The sequence below is a fragment of the Microchirus variegatus genome (genome assembly GCF_963457635.1).
Source record: "Microchirus variegatus genome assembly, chromosome: 11".
In the NCBI taxonomy this organism is placed as follows: Eukaryota; Metazoa; Chordata; class Actinopteri; order Pleuronectiformes; family Soleidae; genus Microchirus; species Microchirus variegatus.
In genome coordinates this window covers 11,900,203-11,924,238 of record NC_139812.1, presented here as the reverse complement: position 1 = coordinate 11,924,238, position 24,036 = coordinate 11,900,203, and the positions used below count along the sequence as shown (strand labels likewise).

General features: G+C 39.1%; 1 protein-coding gene across 1 annotated transcript in view; it reads left to right on the top strand.

Moving 5' to 3' along the window:
* cfap46 (cilia and flagella associated protein 46) overlaps positions 1-24,036 on the top strand; it is a gene marked incomplete at both ends in the record, with an annotated part of 69,017 nt that overhangs the window by 5,925 nt on the left and 39,056 nt on the right. The window contains 37 exons of the mRNA XM_083897351.1: positions 561-695; positions 915-979; positions 1,699-1,867; positions 2,304-2,423; positions 3,193-3,281; positions 4,048-4,194; positions 4,380-4,479; positions 4,819-4,917; positions 5,293-5,483; positions 5,862-6,087; positions 6,400-6,508; positions 7,853-7,973; positions 8,513-8,634; positions 8,853-8,959; positions 10,279-10,391; positions 10,912-11,124; positions 11,742-11,943; positions 13,008-13,157; positions 14,575-14,685; positions 15,258-15,442; positions 15,776-15,907; positions 16,036-16,174; positions 16,834-16,906; positions 17,129-17,264; positions 17,365-17,548; positions 17,935-18,088; positions 18,551-18,765; positions 18,881-19,003; positions 19,558-19,719; positions 19,940-20,088; positions 20,354-20,452; positions 20,542-20,602; positions 21,077-21,223; positions 21,375-21,575; positions 21,677-21,783; positions 22,047-22,232; positions 22,453-22,591. Coding sequence (XP_083753477.1) covers positions 561-695; positions 915-979; positions 1,699-1,867; positions 2,304-2,423; positions 3,193-3,281; positions 4,048-4,194; positions 4,380-4,479; positions 4,819-4,917; positions 5,293-5,483; positions 5,862-6,087; positions 6,400-6,508; positions 7,853-7,973; positions 8,513-8,634; positions 8,853-8,959; positions 10,279-10,391; positions 10,912-11,124; positions 11,742-11,943; positions 13,008-13,157; positions 14,575-14,685; positions 15,258-15,442; positions 15,776-15,907; positions 16,036-16,174; positions 16,834-16,906; positions 17,129-17,264; positions 17,365-17,548; positions 17,935-18,088; positions 18,551-18,765; positions 18,881-19,003; positions 19,558-19,719; positions 19,940-20,088; positions 20,354-20,452; positions 20,542-20,602; positions 21,077-21,223; positions 21,375-21,575; positions 21,677-21,783; positions 22,047-22,232; positions 22,453-22,591 — 5,181 coding nt within the window. The remainder of the gene's footprint in view (positions 1-560; positions 696-914; positions 980-1,698; positions 1,868-2,303; positions 2,424-3,192; positions 3,282-4,047; positions 4,195-4,379; positions 4,480-4,818; positions 4,918-5,292; positions 5,484-5,861; positions 6,088-6,399; positions 6,509-7,852; positions 7,974-8,512; positions 8,635-8,852; positions 8,960-10,278; positions 10,392-10,911; positions 11,125-11,741; positions 11,944-13,007; positions 13,158-14,574; positions 14,686-15,257; positions 15,443-15,775; positions 15,908-16,035; positions 16,175-16,833; positions 16,907-17,128; positions 17,265-17,364; positions 17,549-17,934; positions 18,089-18,550; positions 18,766-18,880; positions 19,004-19,557; positions 19,720-19,939; positions 20,089-20,353; positions 20,453-20,541; positions 20,603-21,076; positions 21,224-21,374; positions 21,576-21,676; positions 21,784-22,046; positions 22,233-22,452; positions 22,592-24,036) is intronic.

The window sequence follows — 24,036 nt, the reverse complement described above, 5'->3', positions numbered from 1 at the left end:
CATGTCACGGTTTTCATACAGTAACTTAAGTGAGCTCCCAGTAGGAAATAAAAATGAAGGTTCACTAATGTTGACTGAAATTTCCTTGGGCGGAAAAAAATGTATTTGAAAAATGGAACACAGCAAGATTACATAATGTGGTTTGTTCTCTCGCCTTTATGTCTTAGAGCCAGTTTTCTTGGTAAAAATGTACTTTGCTCTGGAGTCTTGAAGTCAGGCTTAAGTGAATACTTATACTGCTGAATACAGACATTCTTAGTAACACACATAAAATGAAAATATAATAATAATCAATATACAATTACAATTTCTGTTACAGAATGATCTTACTATGCAGTACTGGAGTCCCTTGAATGAAAACTGCATAGTGTGCTTTTGTCTGATAGTTACCAATCACTGACATTCAAGGACAACAGCCTGCATGTAATGACATGTTTTATGCAGATATCTCATACCCCTAAATTGTGTTAAGGATGCACCAAACATTGTGAAATGCTACTGACATGATGCAAGTGCAGAGAAATATTCATGTTGTGCATCCCTCTCTGTTTTGTTTTTAGCTGCAGTTTTTGGAGATAAGCACTGCGAGTCTAAAGATGTACTTTGAAGATAATCCACCAGCTGATCACTTTTTGTGTCGTGCCTACCTCTGCCAAGGCCAGCTGAAATCTCTGTCAGCCGCTGGGAACAATATGGTGAGCACAGTAAATTGGACTCATCTCCTCAGTGGGGTTGGGTTTCTTTGTGTGTGTGCACGCACGATTGTGGGTGAGATACACTGTTCTCATTGGCACTAAAATGAATCAGATATCTGAGCTTCATTAACAAGCTCGAGAAGTTTATTTGCAAAGTGATTCTGCCTTAAAAGCTATGTTTCCCCTTTGACTTTTGTCTGAATATTCTTTCTATTCTAGGAAGACTTGGAGGAGGCTGTGGAATATTTCCTGAAAGCAATTGAAATTTCAAAGCATGAGTCAAGGTATGCAACCTCTCAGAAGTATGAATAGCTTTATGTCACAGGCTTTAACCACCATGTAATGCACACCATCTAAACAATATCAGTATCCACTGATATTGTTGTCAGTTACACTTAAAAAAAAAGTAATGACCATTAAAAGTTTATAGCAGTTTATAGAGTTTGAAAGGTTACCAAAATACCTTGTTTGAAAAATCTATAAGTGGGGGTAAAAGGGGCGATGAATATTGATCTAATAATAGGAAATATTAAAAGACAATTTCCAATGTTGCTTGCACTAAAAAGTCTGTTTGAAGATACTGGCTTAGCCCATGCAAGCAATCAGCGCTGAATCTCTGTGCTAATGAACTCCTGTCAATACGAGAGCAATCGAAATTAACACCAAAGGGAATACTTATCTAATGTATCCCAGACTAATGCACAACACATTCTCTGATGAATAAGTTAGCAGCACTCAAACAGCGTGTTCACAATTTTCTCTTAAACAGTGCCCCGATTAATACATTTCACTTATTTCACATGGAAGGGGTTATACATGGTGCAACCCTGTGGCTCGTTAGACCACGGTTAATGCATACACATTTGCTATTCACATTACTTTTTCATATAGAATAGACTTTTGGTCTGATTTGAGTTTAGTTTTCCTAAGACATTATATGGCATATAAATAATTCAGCACATTCAGTGTTTATCTCTTATGCATATGTTTCCGTGTCTTACAGATGCCACTTCATGGCGTTCAATGCCTCAGTGCTATATTTCCAGACAGTTCGCCCTCTCCTGCAGCCAGGGCGGTACCTCCACCTGGTTCACTCGCTCAGGCAGGTGGTGCAGAGTCTGGAAGAGGTTGCAGACCAAGACCACAGCTGGAGGGCGGAACTCATGATGCAAGTGACCCCGCAATGCTCTCATATTTCCCTTTAATTAAAAAGTCAAATCCTGATTCTGTCTGGCCTCATGCTGTGTTCATAGAGATGACGTGCAAAGCTAATTAACCGACAGTTCATTTATGGCAACAGCCTCATGGCTTCAATTAATTTGCTGTTTTCATCTATAGGGGTAAAAATATGTTTCAATATAAAGTGTTATATCGGGATTTGGACTGACATCTCCAGGCCAGATGTTAGTTTTGTCTTTTTTCCAAAGGATATAATTAATTCATGTACTGTATAATCAGTCAGTGATGCAGCCATGCAGTGTATATGATTTGGTACAGTACATGTACACAACTACAACTGAAAATATTTTCTATTTGTATTCTTGTTTCTATTGTAATCTTTTAGGGCTGTACTTAATGTTTTGCGTTATGTTTCTCTGTTTCAGGCTCCTGATTAAATGTGTTGTTGACTCAGGGAAAATGGAGGATGCTGCGGCGCTTGCCAAAACTACTGGCAAATTCATCAAGACCCATACCCCCCATCTTTATGCAAGACTCTTTACGTTACTGGTAAATTACATTTCATGTGTACTATGTCAAGTGGTCTCTCACTGTTGCAAGGTTTTGGTTTCTAATGTGCAAAATTTCCCACTTGTAATGTCAGGAGGTCTTCACACTCTTCTACACTTTTTTCTGATTTTTTTTTGTTTCTTTATTTTCGAACTGCTGCAGTGTTAAACTGGTCAGGTGAAAAACCTTTAAACACACATGCAAACATTGAGATTTCAATGCTTGACTTTTAAATGACCAAAAATGGATCATGTATGTGGATCGTTTCAAATAATCAATTTTTAAAGTAAAATCTAATGATTTAACAATTTTAACCACACAATTGTTTAGGCAAGGCAAGGCTTTCGAGTCTTTCAAATCAGTCACATTGTGTTCATCTCACATGGCTTTAAATGCATCACATTTAAGTTATATTTAACAAACAACTAACTTCAAACACCCCTTAACCAGCGCTCTATCATAACTTTAAAAGGCAAACTAGAAGCAACTTGAGCAAAACCCAGTTACACCTCAGAAAACAGACAAAAGCTACTTCTTCCTTGTCTGAACAAGCTTTATTCTGCACAAAGTAGTTTTGGATCCTGAGTCCATGTCAGCGCTCAGTCACTTCTCAACTGTTTGCTGCTCAGCAGTGAATCTGTGAGTGTGATTAGCAGATCACATGCCCACAAATCTCTGAACTAGTAACTGAATCTCATGTGGAGTATAATTTCCCTACTGTTGAATTAATTAAGTCTGTTGTCCACTTTTTTTACTCTCCTCCTCTTAGGTACAACACAATCTGACAGAGGGTGATGTCATCAGTGACAAGCAGGAAACCACCTTAGCAGTAATTTACAAAATACAGGAGTTTAAAAAGTGAGCAAATTGTTTATTTGCCTTTTCTTGATTTATATTCATATTTTTCCTACGCTGACTGCAGCATTCTTTTTCAGATTTCATTATGTTCATGCTGTCATGATCAAAGCCAATTTCATCTCCCTCTGCAGCGAAGATAAACAAATTCCACTGTTGCTGTGGTTGTCCAAGAAAATAATATCTTGATCTGATTTAATTAAGTTCGCTGTTTCAGAAACAGTGGAAGCAAAGATTGTTTGAAATTGCTTTCCTCATTAATTGTTTGCATGTATACAGCTCTGTCAGACATGTTGACTCATCACACTTTTTTATGACTTTTGATTTTATTGTATATATCCATATATTTATTTTATAGTACAACATTTTGCATCGGTCTTTTCCAAAGGGATTTATGTATTTATGATCTTAATGCCTTGAGCACATGAGTCAGTGGTCAATCACTGGTTCTCAGCTTACCATGTGGCATCCTACATGGAGCAGTTTTATTTGGATAACCAAGGTGCATAAACAGTATTACACCATAGCTACTTTTTTAAAAGCTCAAGCTCCAGGAATATATCCAACATGTCAGAGCGTTTTATGGCTTTTCAGCTGAGCTATAAACCTTGACAGCATGACTCGGCCTGACCCGGCCATTGTCAGCGTCATAGGTTATTTTTGCCTAAAGTTTGTCCCATTTGGTATGACTTAATTAGAGTGCAAATGAAAATATGAGGCATTCTCTTGGATGCATAATTAAAGAGACGTTTTGTCTTGTCGTTTGTAGCAGAATGGAAGAAATGAATGAGGATATGCTGATGAAAAAGGAGGATTCTGCCAAGCTTGAGGAGATTTTCCATCTCTTGGTGGAATTTCCCAAAGCATCCACTGTGTCAGTGAACCATAGCCCAGTCCCCATCCAACCAGCTGACAGGTCTGTGACCCACACTGTTCTGATCACACCACCTTAACAGCATACCCTTGTTGCTTCCTGTCGTCTTCCTAAAACTCCCAACACCATTAACCCACATATGGATATCCAAGGGCCAGTGCGTGAGTGGGATTATGCCACTGAAGAGTTGTGAATTGTATAAATTATGTTTTATCTGGGATTTGCAGAGTCGCCTTCCTCCTGGAGTTAGCTCTGCTGGCCTTGCAAGTGAAGCATCAGAAAGTAGCAGTCGACTGTTTGTCAGAGCTAAAGTTGGCAGAAGAGGCTGTGAGTGTCCGATATTCTTGTAAAAACCTCAGGCAATTCTCAGTGCTTTAACTGTATATACTATGGAAAAAAATGTGAATCTGCTCTTAGAATTTGAAATCCCCTCTTAAGACTGAGCTTGACAATTGATAGGATTAATTAGTCGAGCTTGTGCCCAAGAGCCAGCGGTTGCTGCATATAATTTATTTTACAGCAAGTTTTTTGTCAAATTAAGTGACATTGAATTATTATTATTAATTATTATCATGAGCAAAATCATATGCACAAAACATGCCTTAATAGTTTACAATACTTTTTTTCCATGTAGCTTAAATTGTGTTTCTTTTCCCTCTCTTTTAGTGCATTGGCCAACGCATTATAATAAAATGTATCAACAGTGAAATCAACCTCCTGAAGAAAGATGCAAAGATGAACGACTATTCTAAAGCCAGTGTGGAGGTGCTCGATCACGCATGAATAATCAGCCATGTGTTTTCTGGACCCTAATGGCAGAAGATTGATTAATTGTTCAATAATATTTTTGTCATCACAGTCTTTGTTGGAAAGTGGTAGATCCAGATATGCCACGTCACTAGATTATGTGTTTCTGTGTTAAGGAAATATTGACCCATAGATGCAATTCATCAATCAGTTTCAGTAGTGACATTTAAGGGATCACCTGAATAGATGTTCTATATTGTTTTCTTCTCTTACATGTTTTGGGGAAAGTAGGAGCAGGTATAACTCTTTTCAAACCATGTTCTCCTAAACTGAGTTGGCACCGAAGTATAATTGCCCAGACAGATTCTTACTATGTAGTTTTTCCTTCCACAGGCCCGACTGAAGGAGATAGGTAAACTTGATCAGTGGTTGCAGTGTGCAGTGAGGGAGGGGGACCCTCGGGCAGTGCAGGCAGTGTGTGCTATGCAGTGGAGATTCTGCCTGCCCCTTTTGCAGCACAACCTCAGGAAACACATCAAGACACCTCTGCTCAGAGTCAGCCAAGGACTGGAAGACATCCAGAGGTTTCCATCTATTTTAGATTCATGTCTTTGGGCCTTTTGATTCTTTCAGTGTTTTTGTGTTTTTGCACTTCACTGTTGGTTATGTTTGCAAAGAAAGAAAGAAAGAAGTAAATGTCAAGGATGCGCTGGCACAGGTTGGTCATACTGTGGCTCAGATAATAGTTTAAATATTTTAAATATGTATATGTATTATATGTTTACAATCATTAATATCAGGATTTAAGAAAATAGCATAGTTTGTATGTTTAGTATTTGAATAAACATAAATGCCATTTTGATTTATTATAAGAGACACATTTTTTCTCCCACTGTTTCCTTGTTATTTATGGATATAATTATGGTCTGCATATTAGTGTATACTGTGTGTGTCATTTTCAGTTTGATGCGGGAGATGCGCTGTCAAATCCACTCAGAGATAGCGGTGATTGAAGAGGAGGAGGGGCGCCTCGAGGCTTCTTTGACTCACACACAGAAAGCCATCCTGCTGGATGACGGGTCACAACGTGAACGGCTGTCGTCAGCGCTGCGCCTCCTGCAGCTCAGAGGGACCCTCTACCAAACACCCTCCAGGACTGAGGATAAAGCCGCTGTGCTTTTGCAGCAGGTTGTCATCCTTTTCACATCACACAATCTAGTATTAACACAAAGTAAGTGCTTCGAGCTGCTCTTGACTTATCTACAATTGCAGATGCACGGCTACAGGCAAAGAAGAGGAGTCTAAGAAAAATATCTGTCCAATAATTCAAACCATTAACTTTCATTCAGTCTACAGCTTTAATAAGGCATGAATTCGAGTAATTTATTTGTCTGATAAGTGAACTGTATATTGGATTGTCCTATGCTTAGAGCTATAGATATCACTGTGAGTTCAGTGCATGGCAAGCAGCTTCTGACAACCCCCCTTTCTCCTTCTCAGTCCAGGGACATACACCCACAAGAAAAGAGAGACATCCGTCCCACCCTGGTTGCTGTTGGTCTCCTTTTGGGCCCTGATGATTTTCAGATGGTGCTGGATGGAGACAAAAGTACACATTTATCTTCCTTGCTTTCACTAAGACATCATGGCATTCTGTTAACATGTTTCATCTGTACTTACTGAGCATTTCCCCTTTTTATTTGCCTTAGGAATAAAACATTTATATACCTTTTGATCAAGGTCTTTTCTGCAGCAACAAAAAAAGCAGCCATGCTCTGCTCAGCTGCCTCCAGAATGTAACTTCTGACCCAAAAGGCAGAAAAATACCAATACCTTTTGTGGGCTGACACACATCAGCAAGCAGCACAGATACAACCTACAGATTAGAAGATGTTTTAAATTATTGAGTGATTTAATGTTAGATGACCTTTATTTGCAGAGTTCTGGAAGTCATACTCTGTAAACCAGATTACATGCAGATTTTGAGTAAAAAGTAAACATCACAGAGCGAAATTTGTGTATGCTCTTGTGTACCCTAATGTGCTCCTTCTCCGTCTTCAAGTCTAAACATTATGTCTCTCAGAGGCAGCATAACACTGTTGCAAGGTTGTGTTTAGCGTATGTTCTTGTGTGGCTCATGGTGAAATACCATCAATTGTGTGCAGTGGATCATGGCGTACAAGAGCCAGAGCTGTGGGAGGGCCTTTGATCTCAGGCTCCTTGGTCCATGGCATCAAATGAACATTCGACAGTCCTAATGACCCAGGATAGAACTGGCCTCTGACAGCTGGTCAAAGTACTGCAGGCACAGGTTAAAAGCTTTTGTCCCTAGAGGCACCTCTTGTTTGTGTCCAGAAACCTCGTTGACAACACCTAATCAATGTGTTCTACATTTCAAAGCCAGCACACTAAGTTGCCCCTGAGACTAGAGGTATTAATTTATTGGAACGTGTACTGCTGCTACAGTTTTGTATTGTTTAAATCAATGAGAGGTGTGTGCATTAGAGTGTGTAGTTACAGTTGCAACGTGCACAGGCACAAAAGAGCCTTTTCCTTGTTTAAAACTCACTCAGATTATTAAATAATTGCTTGAATGTGCCCATTGCTGTAGATGGACCTGTATAAAGAGATGGAATATCGTCTTTGTCTTTACTGTTTCGTCATTCATGTCTAATCTGCTTGTCAGTGCCCATGTTTCAAAGGGCTGGAAATGAGCCATTTACTCTCTAGATGCATTTCCATGTGCCTACACGGAAATAGCTTACTCGGGATAGTTATGTAACTACTTTTTGCTCTCACCACTCATATGAGTGCACATTTTGTCCATGTTTTATGAATTATAAACAATCATTCAGTCCTTAGAATATGTGCGTCAGGATGACCTGACCTTTTGTTGTGCATACTTTTCCCAGTAGTATTTATAAAGTTGTTTAATATTTCTATGAATGTCTAGATCCTGCAGACATTTTTGGATCTGAACCACTGGCTAAGCTCTCTGCCAAGGCTCAGCATCACGCCACATCCTTACAGAGTGTGGATGGACACCTTGTCAGTGACACTGACAGCACAGAGAGGTATGCACTCTTAAATGTATTAATTGTAACTATGGACAAAATTCACATCTAAGTAAAAGCCTTTTTTCTGTCTCCTCAGTAAATATGTTTAGCGGTCGGGCTTACTAGAAACACAGCTGGAGAATTGCCTGTGTAGCCAGCCTTTTATGTCTTGTTGAATTTATTACTCTGCGCTTATGCTGAACATTAGATAGTAATGAATGTTTGATCTATTGGTCCTCTCTGCAGTTAAAGTTGTTGTGTGACCATAGTGTTCTCTCACATCTCCTTATTCGGAGCGCATAACTGAGTTCCTCCTGCCCGCCTGTATCATTACCGTTAAGAGTGTTCACATCACAAATCATAGGCTTAATGTTTAGGAGAGAGTAGAGTCATCAGGACTTGAACATTCTCTGTAGTAAAAGTTTAGTAATCAGAGACTCATCTCAAAATGTTCTGTGGCATGCTGCTGTGCCCTTGCACTGACCTCCATGTTTTAAGCAGCAATTATCTGTATTTCTGTCTCTATTGTATTTTTTCTCATCATTATTATTCGGAAGGATGAAGTTGTGGGCAACTTTGGTGAAGACAGCCAGGAAATATGAAGTTTGGGATGTGTGCCGAGCTGCCTGTCGATTCTGTTTGCTTTACGATGATGGGAGATGGAAGATTTCCAAGGCTGGTGCAAAGAACATTCCTAAGACTGATGGTAATATAGCAGAAGTTTTTTTTGTAGTTGAGGCAGAGGGTATTTATAATTATTTAATATTAGGAAATGTTGTTGATATAGAATTGCTGTGTGATCTAGTTTGGGAAACTATTGTGTTAATATTAATTGTTATAGCAGTGTTAAATTCAGGAGGGAGAGGATCTCTGTCAACTGTTGTCTTTTCTCTCCAGAATGCAGATGCTCGGAGGACGAGAGCTGTCCAGAATGTCTTTGTAATCAAAGCTCTGCAAGGGACTGTGTGCGCCTTTTAGCTGAGATCTACTTCATCAGTGCTGAGGTGTGTCCTGACTTAGTTTTACCAATGTAAACACGAGTTGGAGAGAGATAACTGATGTATCTGCAGGGTCCACTTTGTTACATTGCTGAGAATGTGGACGTATACAATCTGTCACAGTTAAATTGTGCCTAATGTACTGCGCACCCTGGATATTAACGCAAATGTGCCATAAAATTGATTTCCTAAACAATCTGATTATAAATGTAAAGGAGGAGCGAGTCCACTCATAAAGTGCTGAATATTTTAGGAACATCATTTTCTGTTTTTGATTATGAATGCAAGTCAAACTCAGTTGTGATGTCACCCATAACAATCTGAACTCTGTTTTGAAGCCGCCTTTGAAGAGATTGGCGATTTAATTTTAATGTGTTATATACTGTAAACAAACATGACTTGCTAAATACATAATTGAGCAAGTGCAGCGGAAAGACAACAAATTCTTATTTCATGCTTGTTTGGACGTGGATGCTTGGTGCAGGGAAATATATCAGGCTGAACAAACACTGGATTCAAAACAGTCTCAGTTTGAACAAAAAAAAACCTTTTACGGGTCTAGAACAAAACAGGTTTCCAAAAAGGACAAGGCAACTAGTAACTGATCTTAAATACAGGAAAGGACGCTCACTGGTCAGCAGACAAGACAAACACAGGAAACATGCAGGCTAAATACACAGGTGAAACACATCAGGGTGGGGCAGGTAATCACAAAGGATGGAAACTTTACAGGAAGCAGACACTGAAACGAGAGGCAATTGTAATTATTTCAAAATAAAACAGGAAACAGAACACAAGACTACTCCGGATGTTGCAAAATAGTCATGACCACCAATATTTTGTGAACCACCTTGATAACAGGATATAACAGGATTGTTATATTTGATTTTGACAAAACATATGAGGTATATTTGTTGGTTGATTGGTTCAAGCCTTTAGCTCCATGTGTTTGTTAACTTGATAGAGATGATAGCACTGTGAAATAATTGCACCTTCCTACAGCAAATTCTTGACCTTTTCACCACTGACACACAATGTAGCCTCAGTGCTGGCACCCCTTATGTATCGCTTTCTTTGTATTTCATAATTCATTCATTATTTCGCTGTCAAATCAAAAGATACCTAATTCACATTGTGATGATGACGACATGTGTGTCTGAGTAGTCTGCCACAGTGAGTAAACTGTCCAGTTTTTTCTTTGATCTGTTGTATCTGAGCTTTAAAGGGTCTTGACAAGCTGTCGTCCATATCCACAGTACGTCTTCTCATCTTCTAATGAAGATGTCAAAATCTTTCCCTGTATGATTATACTCTGTCTTATACAGGCCACAGTCCAAAAGCTGTTAAACGAAGGGGTGCAGCTGAACAGCCCTCCAGTCCCTCCTCAGGAGCCAGGGCTTCATGTGTCTGAAGAAGACCCACACTGGGTTACTTACAGGTGAAAACACAATATCAACACACATACAATTGGATTGCAATTGAATTATACAGCTAGAATGATATTCTAGCCATTAGTACATATTTTGCCAGTGGTATTTTGATTAATTATTGAGAATCACTGCTTTATGACCAAACATCACATATATAATACACTATTTATTATTTACTTACTATTTACTATCTTTGGTTAAACTCAGAGTCAGTGATGATATTTTGTCTTGTGTCCTTCCTATCATACTGTATATCTGACACGATTTCATTATGAATAAGACTTCAAACCTTAGCAATTATCTCTAGAAGATAAAGACACAGATGTGGTAGATGAAGGCTGCAAAGCAATTGGATCAGATATTACATGTGCTGTCAGCTTCGCCTCACGAGTTATGATGGACATTATACGTGCAAATCTCTCCCTGGATTGCATTATTAATGTTATTATTTAATGGAGACAGCATATGAAAAAGTTTTACTGCGCTTTGACGCTCACTCTTCCTTCCTCTCTGGTGTTCTTCACCCAGAGACTGGGTCCAGGATCTGTCCACCTACGCCACCTCCAACTTCTTGCGGGCAGCAGATTTGGGATCAGAGATCAGGGAACCATGGTTGGTTGCAAATGCAGCCATTTACTTGTGGAACTACAGTAGCGACTTACTGGCGGCAGGGGAATACAAACGTCTGCTTCCTCCCTTCCAGAGTCTTGTGGAGATGCTTCGAAAGCTGGAGTGCCCTGGGTATGCTGGGTCTCTAAATTATTATCTGTCAACCGCGGAGTTTGGCTGCTCTTTAAAAGGCCAAGCCCCTCCTTTCACAGTGAATGCAATTTTGGTTGCAGTTGCTGTTGATTGTGAACTTCATTCATCAGTATTCTAAAAGTGAAACCAGAATATCGCATGCGTTGCATAAAATCTCATTCACAGACTGATGACTGTTCATATTTTAAATTGCTCAGTGGGTTTTTAAAGTGTTTCATCAGCCCTGCAGTCACGTTTCCAACCCTCAGTGGACTGCCATGTGTATACAGTCCTTCAATTCAGGTTATATTTATAAATTGTTACTTTTTGAGCTAATAGCAGAAATATGTTCACTGTCTGGTGCACAGAAAATCATTTTAATCATGGTCAAACTTGACAAACTGCTTGCAAATGTATTCTTTATGGCACAAAAGCAAAAATATACAATATGTGGCAGTTCTATGAATAAAACCAGCCCATTTAGCGACATTTTAATGTAAAAACAAATTTGCAATGTTTCTCTGTTGTAATTCTCTGTCTTGTTTCAAGGACATCCAAAATATAAATATATGGATGTTTGGCCTTCAAGCTCAACTACTTTGTGTTGCATTTCTTAGGATTCGTGCCCTGGATATGCTCCTGTGTAATGCTGTTGCGCGGGGGTTGATCGAACCTGTGTGTGGACCAAATATAGTAGAGCCAGTCTTGCCAGCTGATAAGAGCAAGAACAGACCTGAGAAGGGGTTGGAGAAGACTACCAGTTGTCATGGATTTTCCTTAAACCCTGCTGCTCTGCAGGATGTCAAAAGGGCATTAGAGGTATGTTGGTGTGTGGATTTAAGAGCAAGCTCAGCACAAAATGTTTTACTTCATACATTTAATGTGTATCAGCGTGCTCGAAATACTTGTTTGTTAAATGTATTCTTGTATACTGTAATTGCATGACAGTGTTGCCATATATTTTTGTACAAAAATGCCTTTTGTCTGCCCAGCACTGCACACGACCCCCTGCATATAAATATCCTTTGTTTGCCATGTGCTGTATAATTAAGCACCACTAATTCCCAAAACAAATGAATGGTCACTGAATTTGCAAAAGGATTAAAAAATGTCCTCCAAACAGAGGATGACCCTACATGTGAAGCAAAACTTTCTGATAAGACATGAGGTACAATGACCGATTTTGTGAAATCATCTTGAAGTCTTGAAAGGATGTGTCATAACATTTCTCACAGGGTTTAGAAAATTACACAACTCTGTAACCAGGGATTCTTGGGCCTTCCTAATCTTTGTGTGTGTGTAATCTTTGAATGTAGTTTGTGAAATATTTGCAGGGCGTGATCAGAATTTGAAATGTACTCTTTTCAACATGTGTTATCTTGCGTCAATTGGCAGAGGTTCTTTCATTCATCCACTTTCCTCATGTAACCATGCCAGAACACACATGTTCACACCCACATGTAGCGCTCATGAGTTTGATTTAAAACTCTGTGTTTTTTCTACTTTTAACATTAAAAGGATACACCATGAATATGTGCTCTAACTCAAGATGAAAGGCACTTTGACAGTGAATTATTAACTATATGTTATCTTATCTTTTCCCTCGTGTAGGGGATAACGTTATAGAAAAATGGTTGTCTTTTGTGTATGTTTGTTGTGTCTGCATGCGACAGATTTGCAGAGGTTCTCTGGCTACCTGAAGCCAACCTAGTTAGTCTTTCACAGTCTTACTTACAGGCTTAATGTGCAACATTTGATGAACACTTTGACTGATCTAAAAATGTTTTTAATAATTTAGGATAATGCATAATTCCCGAAAATATAAATGTTATTACCATCCCAAGTACTCCAATCTGATTCTTGTTTTCTATACTCTCCCCGAGCTGTGTGAATATGCCCTTCACATATCCAACTGCAACATCCCAGGAGAGAGAGTTTCTATTGCAGCGAAGAAGCAGGTGGTGGCCACATGGGTGCAGACCAAGATGCTTTTGCAGCAGCAGATTGGCCCAAAGATTGACATTAAAGATGAGGTACCTGTTCTTAGAATCAACATTGGCTGATTTTAAGCTTTCAGTTTGGATTTTGGCTGAAAACGTTTTAGAACAGGTTACTTAACTATATAACTAGTCCCTGTTTGTAAGACAGCAGGATTAAATAAATAATATACAAAATACTCCAAACGTGCCTGTTTGCCAAACCTCTTCATACATTTATCATTCAAAAGTAGTGCATACAAATAAAGATGTTCCAATGAATACATTTCCAGAGTTATCTGTAGCAAGGTTGTGTGTATTAAGTAGAGATGTGATGGATTGACTGTGCATGTATTCACACAGTGTACAAGTAAACACCACTGAGAGAGACTGAATGTGTAATTTATTTTATAATACGTAATTTCTTGTCCTGCACAATTTCAGTGCCAGAGACGGTAAAAATAAACAAACAGACATATTATAGAACAGAAATAATCACATACTTTACTGTATTTGCATCTTTATAACACCAATGGCAGAAGTGCGTTAAAACAGTATTGGAAGCATAAATATATAAAATAATATTTAAATAACAACAGAAACCCAATAAAAAAATGTAGAGTGTAACGAATTCCGCAAGGGTGATAAAGAAGTATTTTTAACTTACTGTCATAATTTCATATGCAGTTAATTTCTCTTTCAAACTTTAAGGGCCTGACGTTATTTAACGTCCACTGTAAATGTCTGCATGGAAGTTTTTTTTTATTGCACTACAAAAAAAGGGGGCTAAATCCTAGCTGAAAAAACTATATAGCTCAGTGTCACAGCATAATCATGTAACATTCATAATATATCCTAGTATTAAAGTCACAGTCCTTGTGTAATGCGCTTATGATGTTGTAGGCCTATGGTGCCTGACATTTTATTAATCTTTTTGATATTGTAGGTGTTACTTCTGCTATATTCACATTACAGCATTGTATCCAGTGGCCTGTGTCACATTCCCTTATTGTGCTGCTTTGCAGTGAGAGAAAGCACTTATGCAATTTGTCAGTTAAATGTACCATTTGATTAGTTGCCATAATCCTATGACCATTTGTCAACCAAGAATTTCCTGCCCTACATTACGTTCCTTCAGCTTGATGAGCTTTGAGTCAAATTGTAATGAGGTTCTGTTGTTTGCTATGCAGATTAAGAAATGCAGTGAGTTAATATAAATGGGGCTTATCTCTATTTGCAATCAATAAATCATCAACTCATTTTCTACACAATGGCAAGTCATACATTATCAACGAGGCCAGCTCTACAATATTTGGGACACATATCACACTGCCGGTCCATGAATAATTCATAAGCGAGTAGCAATATACATATACAATCTCTATAATTAAACTTAAGGGACTGTGTAAGTATATTTAGCAGAGCATTGTACTGTGCTGAGACGAGTTTGCATTGTTCTCTCCCTAATCTGCAGTGTGGGGATGAGGAAGTGTCGGCGATGACGCGTGTGCTGGTTGCAGTGGAGATGCTCCAGTGCAATAGGAACCCGAGGCATATGGAGTTCTCTGCTCCCAGTCTCTCCTCAGTATGTACTCCCTGCTCATGTTTTCCTACTGTGGCTGATGACCAGATGGTAACTAGATGCCAAGCTGACCCATCTGCCTTCAGAGCTTGTCTGTCCCATCGCACATCCATACCTTTATATCCGTCCATCTATCTCCCATCAGCTCTATTTATTTCCCTTTTTCACTTCTCCTTATTTTAATTCACTCCTCCCTCCTCTTTCTCTATTCTCCTGTTCCTTCACTCCCCACACTCTTCTGATTATACCATAGCCATCTTCTTTCTCACTTTTTTTTTCCTTTACTCCCTTCCTCTCTGTTTTATGATTTCTCTTCTCTGGCCTCCACTTACTTTTCATAATGCTTTTTAAAGTTGGTAACCATTCTGTATTTTTCCATAAGCCCCTCTTCTTTTGTTCCCCTTCTTCTCTGCTTTTGCCACTTTTCATCTCCCATCTGTTTTCCTCGCTGTTTCCTCCCCTCTTTTTTTTTTTTACCTCTTGTCATATGTGTATTCTCCCTCTCGTCTTTTCTCACTTATCACCACCAACTTAATTTTCCTTCCCTCCACATTCTTCTCCGTCCTTACCTCAAGCTGGTGACCATGACGTCAGAAAGCAGCTGGACAGATAGAGCCACGGTAGAGTTGCAGGTGTGGTGCCAGCTGGCTGCCTTCTGTCACTCTGCCAAGGAACACAGCTTGGTGTTGCGCTGCACTGATAGTGCTCTGCAGCTGGAAGAAGCAGCAGCAAAGAACATCACCAGTATGCCTTTTTTATTGTGAGTGCATTTGGATAATTACACATAATTTAAACAATCAGAGTTTTAACAATACCTCGGTGGATCTTTTAAAAAAATTGGCAAGGCAGACTGTATTTGATATGCATGTGTGAAAAGGATTGTTAAGAGGTGGTTGAGATTCTCTCTGAGGAGGTGGGTGACATCATGTGCTTATCCAAGGCTGTTGCAATTGAGATAAATAAGCTGTTTTTCATAAACTTCGCAAATAGTCGCAAAGTTTGAATTATGTTGCAAAGTTTCATGTTTTTCTACACTATGTTAGATTTACATTTTGGTTAATCAATTGATTCATGTATTTTCTCATACCTCTAGGTATGACCTGACTGCAGTGAATGAGATGCTGAGCAGTGCAGCCTGTTTGAGAGGTTTGAGCTTAGTCCATAAATCTAATGGTGATCTACAGACGTACAGAGAGGCTATGAATATGCTTCTATCCAGTGTCAGGTGTGTGTCATACTTATTGACTAATCCCTGGAAGCACAATCAACGTGTTCAGTAGAAATATCCTCTGTACTTTTACCAAACCAATTTCATTTCTTACTGTATATCTGCTTGCCCTCTTGTGTCCACAGCTATGCAGAAAAGGCTAAGAATCCAGTGTTGTGTGTCACAGCTGCCAAACATTACTGGAACACCTGTCTACCCTTGACACAGAATCCTGAGGAAAGATGGAAACTACAAGATCCTCTGGAGAAGATCCTGAATGCTCTTGTTCGTACCGCAATCAAACATGCAAATGTATAAAGTCTTCTTTATCCACATTTATACTGATATCATCAAGTCTGGTCACTAAACTCCTTTCAAGATGTATTTGTGCTTACTGTCAAACAGTAAGATATTTGGCAAAGTTAATAAACATGCAGTGTTTTCAATTATTGATGATTAAATTGATGAAATTTCTTCTTGAGGGTGCTTTTGGAGTGAGACTCTCAAGTGTGAGAAAACATAACATCAGCGCTGCCTTTGGATAAACAGTTTTTCAGCTACAAAATAACTCAGAATAAATAATTAAGACCAGTGGTTTTCTCTATAACTTGACATGGTTCCTTGGTGATGCTGTGACCCCACAGTATGCAAGGAGAGAAGCTCAATCGATCACAGATGAGGGTGTCTTGTCTTTTCTCTTTATTTGATTCCAAGGCGTATCTATCAGAAAATAACTCACCCATAATTCAAGGCCAGTGATGTTGCATATACTCTTGGGAATTGATTGGGATTTATGGTTAAGGGAGCATGGTCATACAGGACAGGGTCAGAGAGCAATATGTCTATAGATCAGTAAACCTTGGATGACCAACTATCCACCAGCAACACTTTTCTATCCCTCATCTAGCGACTTATGTATTGATCGTCTCTCTCCTCTATTTCAGAAACAGGCCAAAGCAAAAGGCTCTCTCACCTTGAGAGGACTGTCTCGTCAGAGTTCTAAACAGGAAGCAACAGGTGAGCAAAAGAAGGACAGGAAATTGTTGTTTTTTACCTCCTAATATGACTTTAAATGGGTTTTCTCTTAACCTCATAAAAATATTAATCTTTACAGGATAGACTTTGAGTCCCATGTTATTTACATTTTGATGAGACCAATGTTTATGTTTGCGTAAATGTACTTGTGTACGACTAAATCACAGTTGGCAATATTGTGTGCATTTTGTGTCTTGTCTGTAGATGAAGAGGACCGAACCATGAGAGCAGCAATTTACAGTTTGTTGCTTCGTATTCATACTGACAAAGCTGACTGGAAAAGTGCTCTGCAGCTGTTGGCAAAAGCTAATAGAGACATGCCTGACCCCAAACATACACTGTAAGCAACGTGGAATAATATGAATTGGACTGGAAAGCTATTACGGCAGAAACATATATGAAAAAAAACATGTTTTATTGTCATTTGTGTGTGTTACTAGACCTCTGCTCAAACACTTCATAATGCTGAAAGCAAGACGGGGAGAAAGCATACTGATGGACATGCAAAAGCTTCAAGATGAAGGAGAGCAGCGCTGTTCGTTTACGTGGCATCAGGTGGCACTGTGTGCTGGCAATATTACCCAGCAGCTTACCTGCTACCAGAAATCCATCACATCGCTGTTGGTAATACCTCATTTCCTTTTTTTGGACTTACCAAAAGCTGAAAAGTCAGCAGACAAAATGCAGATTGATCATGTTGAATTTTGTGAGAACATTATGAGAGCGTTCTATTCATTAAATCCATCATTTTATTTTCTGTGTGGTGCTTTTGAAAGATCATGAGGCTCAAGCTCCATCTTGTGGAGCCAGTATGTTATTACATCCACATTGTGGCGTAGGGGGAGATGAGTGCGCACATCAATCTTTGTAACACCGCCTCAAATTTGGCTTGATTTAGAGGTTGGATTTAGAACTTTTGACACATGTGACATCACAAGCTCAAGGATACAGAAAATGTCCTTCCTGCAAGTATTAACAAACTTGACACTTTTATTCGGTTTGTGATACAGAGCACAGAGAGTGAGTGGCAAAAGGTTGACCTTCTCCTTGAGTTTGGAGAGTGGCTGTACTGTCACAACTTTCCCAAAGCCAGTGCTCAACACCAGGTTCAATGGGTCATAGACTGTCTGCTACAGCTGGAACCTGAACAGGCAGAAGGAGCTGGTAAGACTGACTCATCTTGTTCATGATAGCAAATTCCCTTCAAATAATACATGTTGGAATGACACACAAAATGTCAAATGTCCTTTGCACATTTCCCTTACATTCAAGGATAATCGATTTTCAGTCTTTGTGTTTGTCAAAACAGAAAAGCATCTGGTCTGTCTGACCCACATCGGGTCATGCCGTACCTTTTTGGTAGTTTCATCAGCAATGGAATGGAATTCACTGTTGTTTCTTTCATTCCCAAGCAAATATTGTTCAAATTAAAAAGGAGATGACCAGACAAAGACACAAATTTCTCAAATTCCATGAGCGCACCGACTGAGAATCTGAGAATTTTTGGTCTTGTGCAATGAGCCTGTTAATACTTCCTGAGTGAGAAGAGTTGCCGATATGAATTATTGTGTATGATACTATTTGATTATATAAAGATATTATTGTCTATTTCTGTCCCCTGTCTAGAGGATCAGTCCAAAAAAAGTACACTGAAGAATGAGTCACCGGTAGGAGTCCACGGCTTGTTATTCAGGGAAAATCTGTCCAGTCTGAAGGAAGTGCGACGCCTGGACTGCTTGGTACGAGCACACACTCTGCTCGCCGTCATGGCCGACAGGGTTTCACCCGAGCACCAGCTTAACCTGCTCCGAGCCTACACTTTTGTACTTCAAATATGGCAGGTACTTGACACTCAGTTCTGGCCACATGGATGTGGTCTTTCTTCAAATGCAAATTGTGTTTGAGTACGTAACAACTATTTGAGTAGTGGATTTTGTCCATTGTATTTAACTACAGGTTTCCATCACTGCAGCATATGAGATTTCCAGTGGAATGCCAAAGAGTCAGCTGGTCAACCCTCCTCCCTCTGCTGGATCCAAAAGGGGCAAAGACAAGAGCAAGAGCAAGAAAGATGTTAAAGTAGATATGTATAGCATAATATTAAGAATAATTGTAATTTTTTGGGTCTTGGGCTACTTGAAAACTCATAATAAGAGCATTTCCAGGAAGAGTATGATGAGCATGGGTGTGGCAAAATGTGTTGAGGGCCACCCACTGTGAGATTACACATTGTTTCATGAACTGCCATTTTCGAAGCCTCAAGTTTAGTATTCTGACCAGCACCAGAATACTAAACTGTTGGTATGTCCGGTTGCAGGCACTTCAAAGTTGGCTTTACTTTCCCGACCCAGAGACTACATCAGTTATTTATGTATGGCCTGTGGGGCACCTCCAAGAAAATATAAACAAAGTAGTCATAGCACCCCATGACACTTATAACAAGCTTCATTTGAGCTGTATCCCAAACACTATAATAATCAACAATTTTGAAGTTCTAGGCTTTTATTTGTATTGAGTAGAAATCATTAAACTACTATATGCTACCTAATTATACAATTATAGGCATATTGAGCTTTAATTAAAGTATAATGACGGTACAATAATAAGAACTCAATGTCTCACTGTCTTACTAGACAACACCTGCAGAGGAGAGACCTAAACCTGTTGTCCTGGATCAGACACTTCCTTCCTGCCTAGAGGAATGGGCACGCTACATATGTCCTGACCAGGCCAGGCAAATATTCAGAGGCAACTCTAACCCCCACTGTATCAGTACACACAGCATTACTAACCAGGTAAACACTACCTCTCCCTCACATTTCAAGGGGCATCTGTCATTTGTTGTAAAAAGTTGATGCATTAATACATTACAGTTATGATCACAAAAGGTCATTTAAAATGTTGAATCAATCTGACAATATTCTGATAAAAATAATAAGGGATATACATTTTTGGAATGCCTTCATTTGAGCCAGACTGTTCATTCTTTTCTTTTCCACTGACATTCGACTGAAGACACGAAGCATCTTTTACCTTAATCTGCTGGAAAAAGAGCTGCACTCCCTCTCACTCGATCACCTGACCCTGCCCATCATGCATCTAGCAGAAACTATTGCCCATGACCTCCTGGAAAAGAGGGGCCTCTCCGATCTCTACCGACTTAGGTGAAGACATTATGTGAACTTTATGAACAAATCCTTCAACTTTAAACATCAAAGGTATTGGGGAATACTGCTGCACATGAGAACAATGTTGAATAATGTCTACAGTGGTTTGAAAAAGGGAGCTGTGCAATATCTCATAGTGATGAAAGTGGGAAATTGCCAATTGCCAATTTATGATACAATAGTAACTCAAACTGATAGCTTTCTCCTATAAGTTAGAGCTGCATTGTGGCTTTGTTTACTTATTGTTTGTTCTTCCAATTAGAATCCTAAGGATCTGTTGTCAGCTGGGTTTGGAGACATACTCACCATATCTGGAGAATCTCCCACATTTGTGCCAAATCCAGGAACAAGAGCAAATGGAGTATGTCAACTCTACAATATATATTCATTGTCTGTTCATATTTGTTTAATATTTTTTTAAATTTCTGATTGTATATTCTTGATTTTCAGGTGCCACAGAGTCATTGCTCTTTCAAAGGAGACACAAGTCCTTTACAGTCCTCATAATCAGGTCAGTGTGCAGGCCACAAAGTAAATGGTTTTACATATGCTCCACATTAACAGTTAATTGAATAAATGTTTTTAATTACTTCTTAAAAGATGATTGGCAAGAACCCACGTGACTAACTGAACTATACAGTACACTGGCTGAAGAATGTACTGCATACGTTAAATACTGCTTTTAATGCTTTAACACTGAATGAGGGCAGATTAATGTATGAGGTTTATGAGGCAGTCTAATCTCTTGTCTCATAAACCCAGAACTATGTGAGCAATTTCTTTAATGTTCATCCTGTAATGCTTCAAGATTTTTGCATAAAATATTATTTAGTATTTTTTTTTAACATGGTATATGTAGATGTTTACACTTGGGTATGTACAGTAGCTTTATGTTGTATGAGTGGATGTTTTCCAACTGGAGCAGTCGTTTATTATTATGTGGGATACAGTTTTTGGATTGAGGATCTGTATTCTGATTTTTCAGATAATGGATGTAAATGTTGTGTCTGAGCAACAGAGTATAAATGTAAGTGCCCAGGACATTTGGCTGGACAAAGCTGAGGTTTGCCTCAGCATGGGGCTTCATCAACAGGCTCGACAGCTCCTGGCAGAGGCTCATTTAGTGGCAAGGGTGAGTCCAATCCAGCATAATGTGGCCAATAAATCTCACTCACATTGAATTTTAAAAAGACGCTGATTCTCCTACGAATGACTAAAACATTCTTCCTTCTTGCTGGTGTAATTTAGCTTTTATGACTGTGTTTGTAAAATTCTCTGTTTAGGAGCTTGGGGATCAGAAAGCAGTGGCAAGAGTTATTCTCAGTCTGGCGACTCTGGCTTGTGATGAGCAGAACCATGCCCAAGCTCTGCTCCTGCTGAACAAAGCCAAAGTCCTTGGTGGGGATGAGGAGTTTTGGTACCAATTCACTCTCACCAAGGTTAGAGCTGTAGAAGGCCAGAGGCACCAAGATGCACAAACTCAGGTATGAAACCACCACCTTCTAAGAATCCCTTACACATTGCAGTTAACTTATGTTTGTAGTGGATTCCATAACCCTCCTATTGTGTCATTTTTCATTTACAGGTTGATCAGATCATAAAGCAAGGCTGTGAGGCTCTGAAACTGGTCATAGAGCAGTGTGTAAACAGAGTACCAGAGCTCACATTCTTGATCACATCATTAGAGATGAGGTGACTCTAAACCTTTGTATATTTGTCTTCCTTGTTACTATTGTGATGTGTGTGATTATGTTGTTTTATACCGTTTTGATGTTAAGAATATACAATACCCCGAATAAGTAACCAGTGATTTATGATTTTCAGGAAGAAAATGCACAAAATCAATAGCATGGTTTATTTTTTTACTCAAGCACTTAGCCTACCTTACTGACACATGTTATGACTTAACTGGATGTTAACATTATCATAAACTAATGAAATGTGTTGTGCTGCAGAGGAGCAATGGAATGCATTCGTGCCTTTGGTGGTGGTGAACCTGCACTGACACTCTGCCATGATGAGGCTGTCCAGAGGCTAATGGCTGCCTGCGAGACACTCAGAGAGTGTGCCAGTATTTTCACTAAACTCAGCTATAAACAACAGGCGGCAGAGGCACATGCAGAGTATGCACATGGTGTGAGGTTAGTAGTATATATAATAATTATTATAATTATTCCTCAAATTAATCTTCATGTATGGTAAATATATATTTTTAGCATACTTGGCTTGGCTTTTGATGGATGTTGACAGTAAAGTTCCTGAGATTTTACACATCAACTCATTCCCTGTCTCACACATATACTGTCATTCATTTTCTGTCTTGGTCTCCGTCAACCTTTATACTCCATTATTGCTCTGCAGAATTTTAACCAACCATGCCTCCACTAAAGAGGAGAAGCAGCGCTTCCTGCTCGATGGTCTCTCCCAAATGCATCTGGCTGTCACAGTACAGGAGCACGTGGTGCTTAATGCTCAGAGCTTGCTCAGCCAGCAGGATGAGGTAAACAAAGTGCACGCAAAGTGTATTTTATACATTTTAATTGTGATAATGCTTTCATATTTTTTTTTTTACAAACCATTCTGTGAGCTTCACTTTATACCAGTCTCACTCGCTCATCTACCACTTTATCCTCCACATGAGGGTCGCTGGTGCCAATTCCAGCTGACAACTGGGTGAAAGGTGGCGTCACACCCTGGTCAGGTTATCAGGCCATCACAGGGCCACATAGAGACAAACAACAATTCACTCACACACTCACACCTATGGTCAACTTGGTGTGTCCAATTTGCCTAATCCACAAATCTGCATGTTTTTGGACTGTGGGAGGAAACTGGAGAACCAGGGAGAACCCACACGTATGGGGAGGAAATGCAAACTCCATGCATTTAAACTTAAGTCTTAACACCTTAAATGGAGTATGTGTGTTTGGATGTTGTTTGATGCTAAATGAAAGGTAGATTATACTTAGTTTTTTTTATCTGCGTATTTATTTTGATTTTAGCTTAATCACCATTATGTTTGAGTTTATTAAGACATATGGCCATGTCATATTCATGGATTCTTGGTTAATATGAGTGTATTACTGTTTGTATCTCATGCCACAGTTTAACAGTGTCCTCACATGCACACGCACACAGATAAAACCTTGATGACTAACTTGTCAACAGCAGATGGTTGTCAGAATCATTCTTTATCCAAGCGTTACAAGCACTCATACAGATGAGGTTATCTCAGGGATTCAGTGTCAGAGATAGACTGGCTGCCTTGAATTTTGTTTTGATGGAATCACGAAGGGATGATTGAATGAGCAACCTTTACACTTGCTGAAATCCTTATTTCAGATGAAATGTTCTATGTCAGCCGTATGAGGCTGGATCATAGCATTGTACTTCCAGCAGAGGGTGCTGCTGCCTCTTATAACTTCAGGCACCTTAAATGAGATGCAGCAGCTGTAATAGTTACAGTCATGCTTATTTATCCATATTGATAGGTGTTTCCACAGTTTTTCATTTTCATTTACAACGCAACAAAACAGGTTTTTTTTTTTTCATTTTTTACAGCAGATATTTCATTAAATGAACTATTAGGACAGACAGAGCATTTACCATTAACCTTAATTAAGGTTCCACTCCAGTATTAACAGAGCTGTGTTATTGTCAAATTGTAATGGTAGCGCACACTAAATACTTGACAACTGTAGAGGATGTTTGAAAAGAAACCCAAAAAAACTGCATACATATTTTCTGGATGTGTTCCAGTAAAGTGAAATAGAAATAAGTATCCTCTATTGTTGTTATAGCATTGCTAAAACAACACATCTAATGGTGGCCTAAGACTTCTACATCAAGTTTGCAGCTCATTTAAGAGGGCATTATCTTCATCTTTATCTATCTTCAAGTATTACATTTTCCTTTTGTGATTACGCTCAATTTCATAGCATGCTG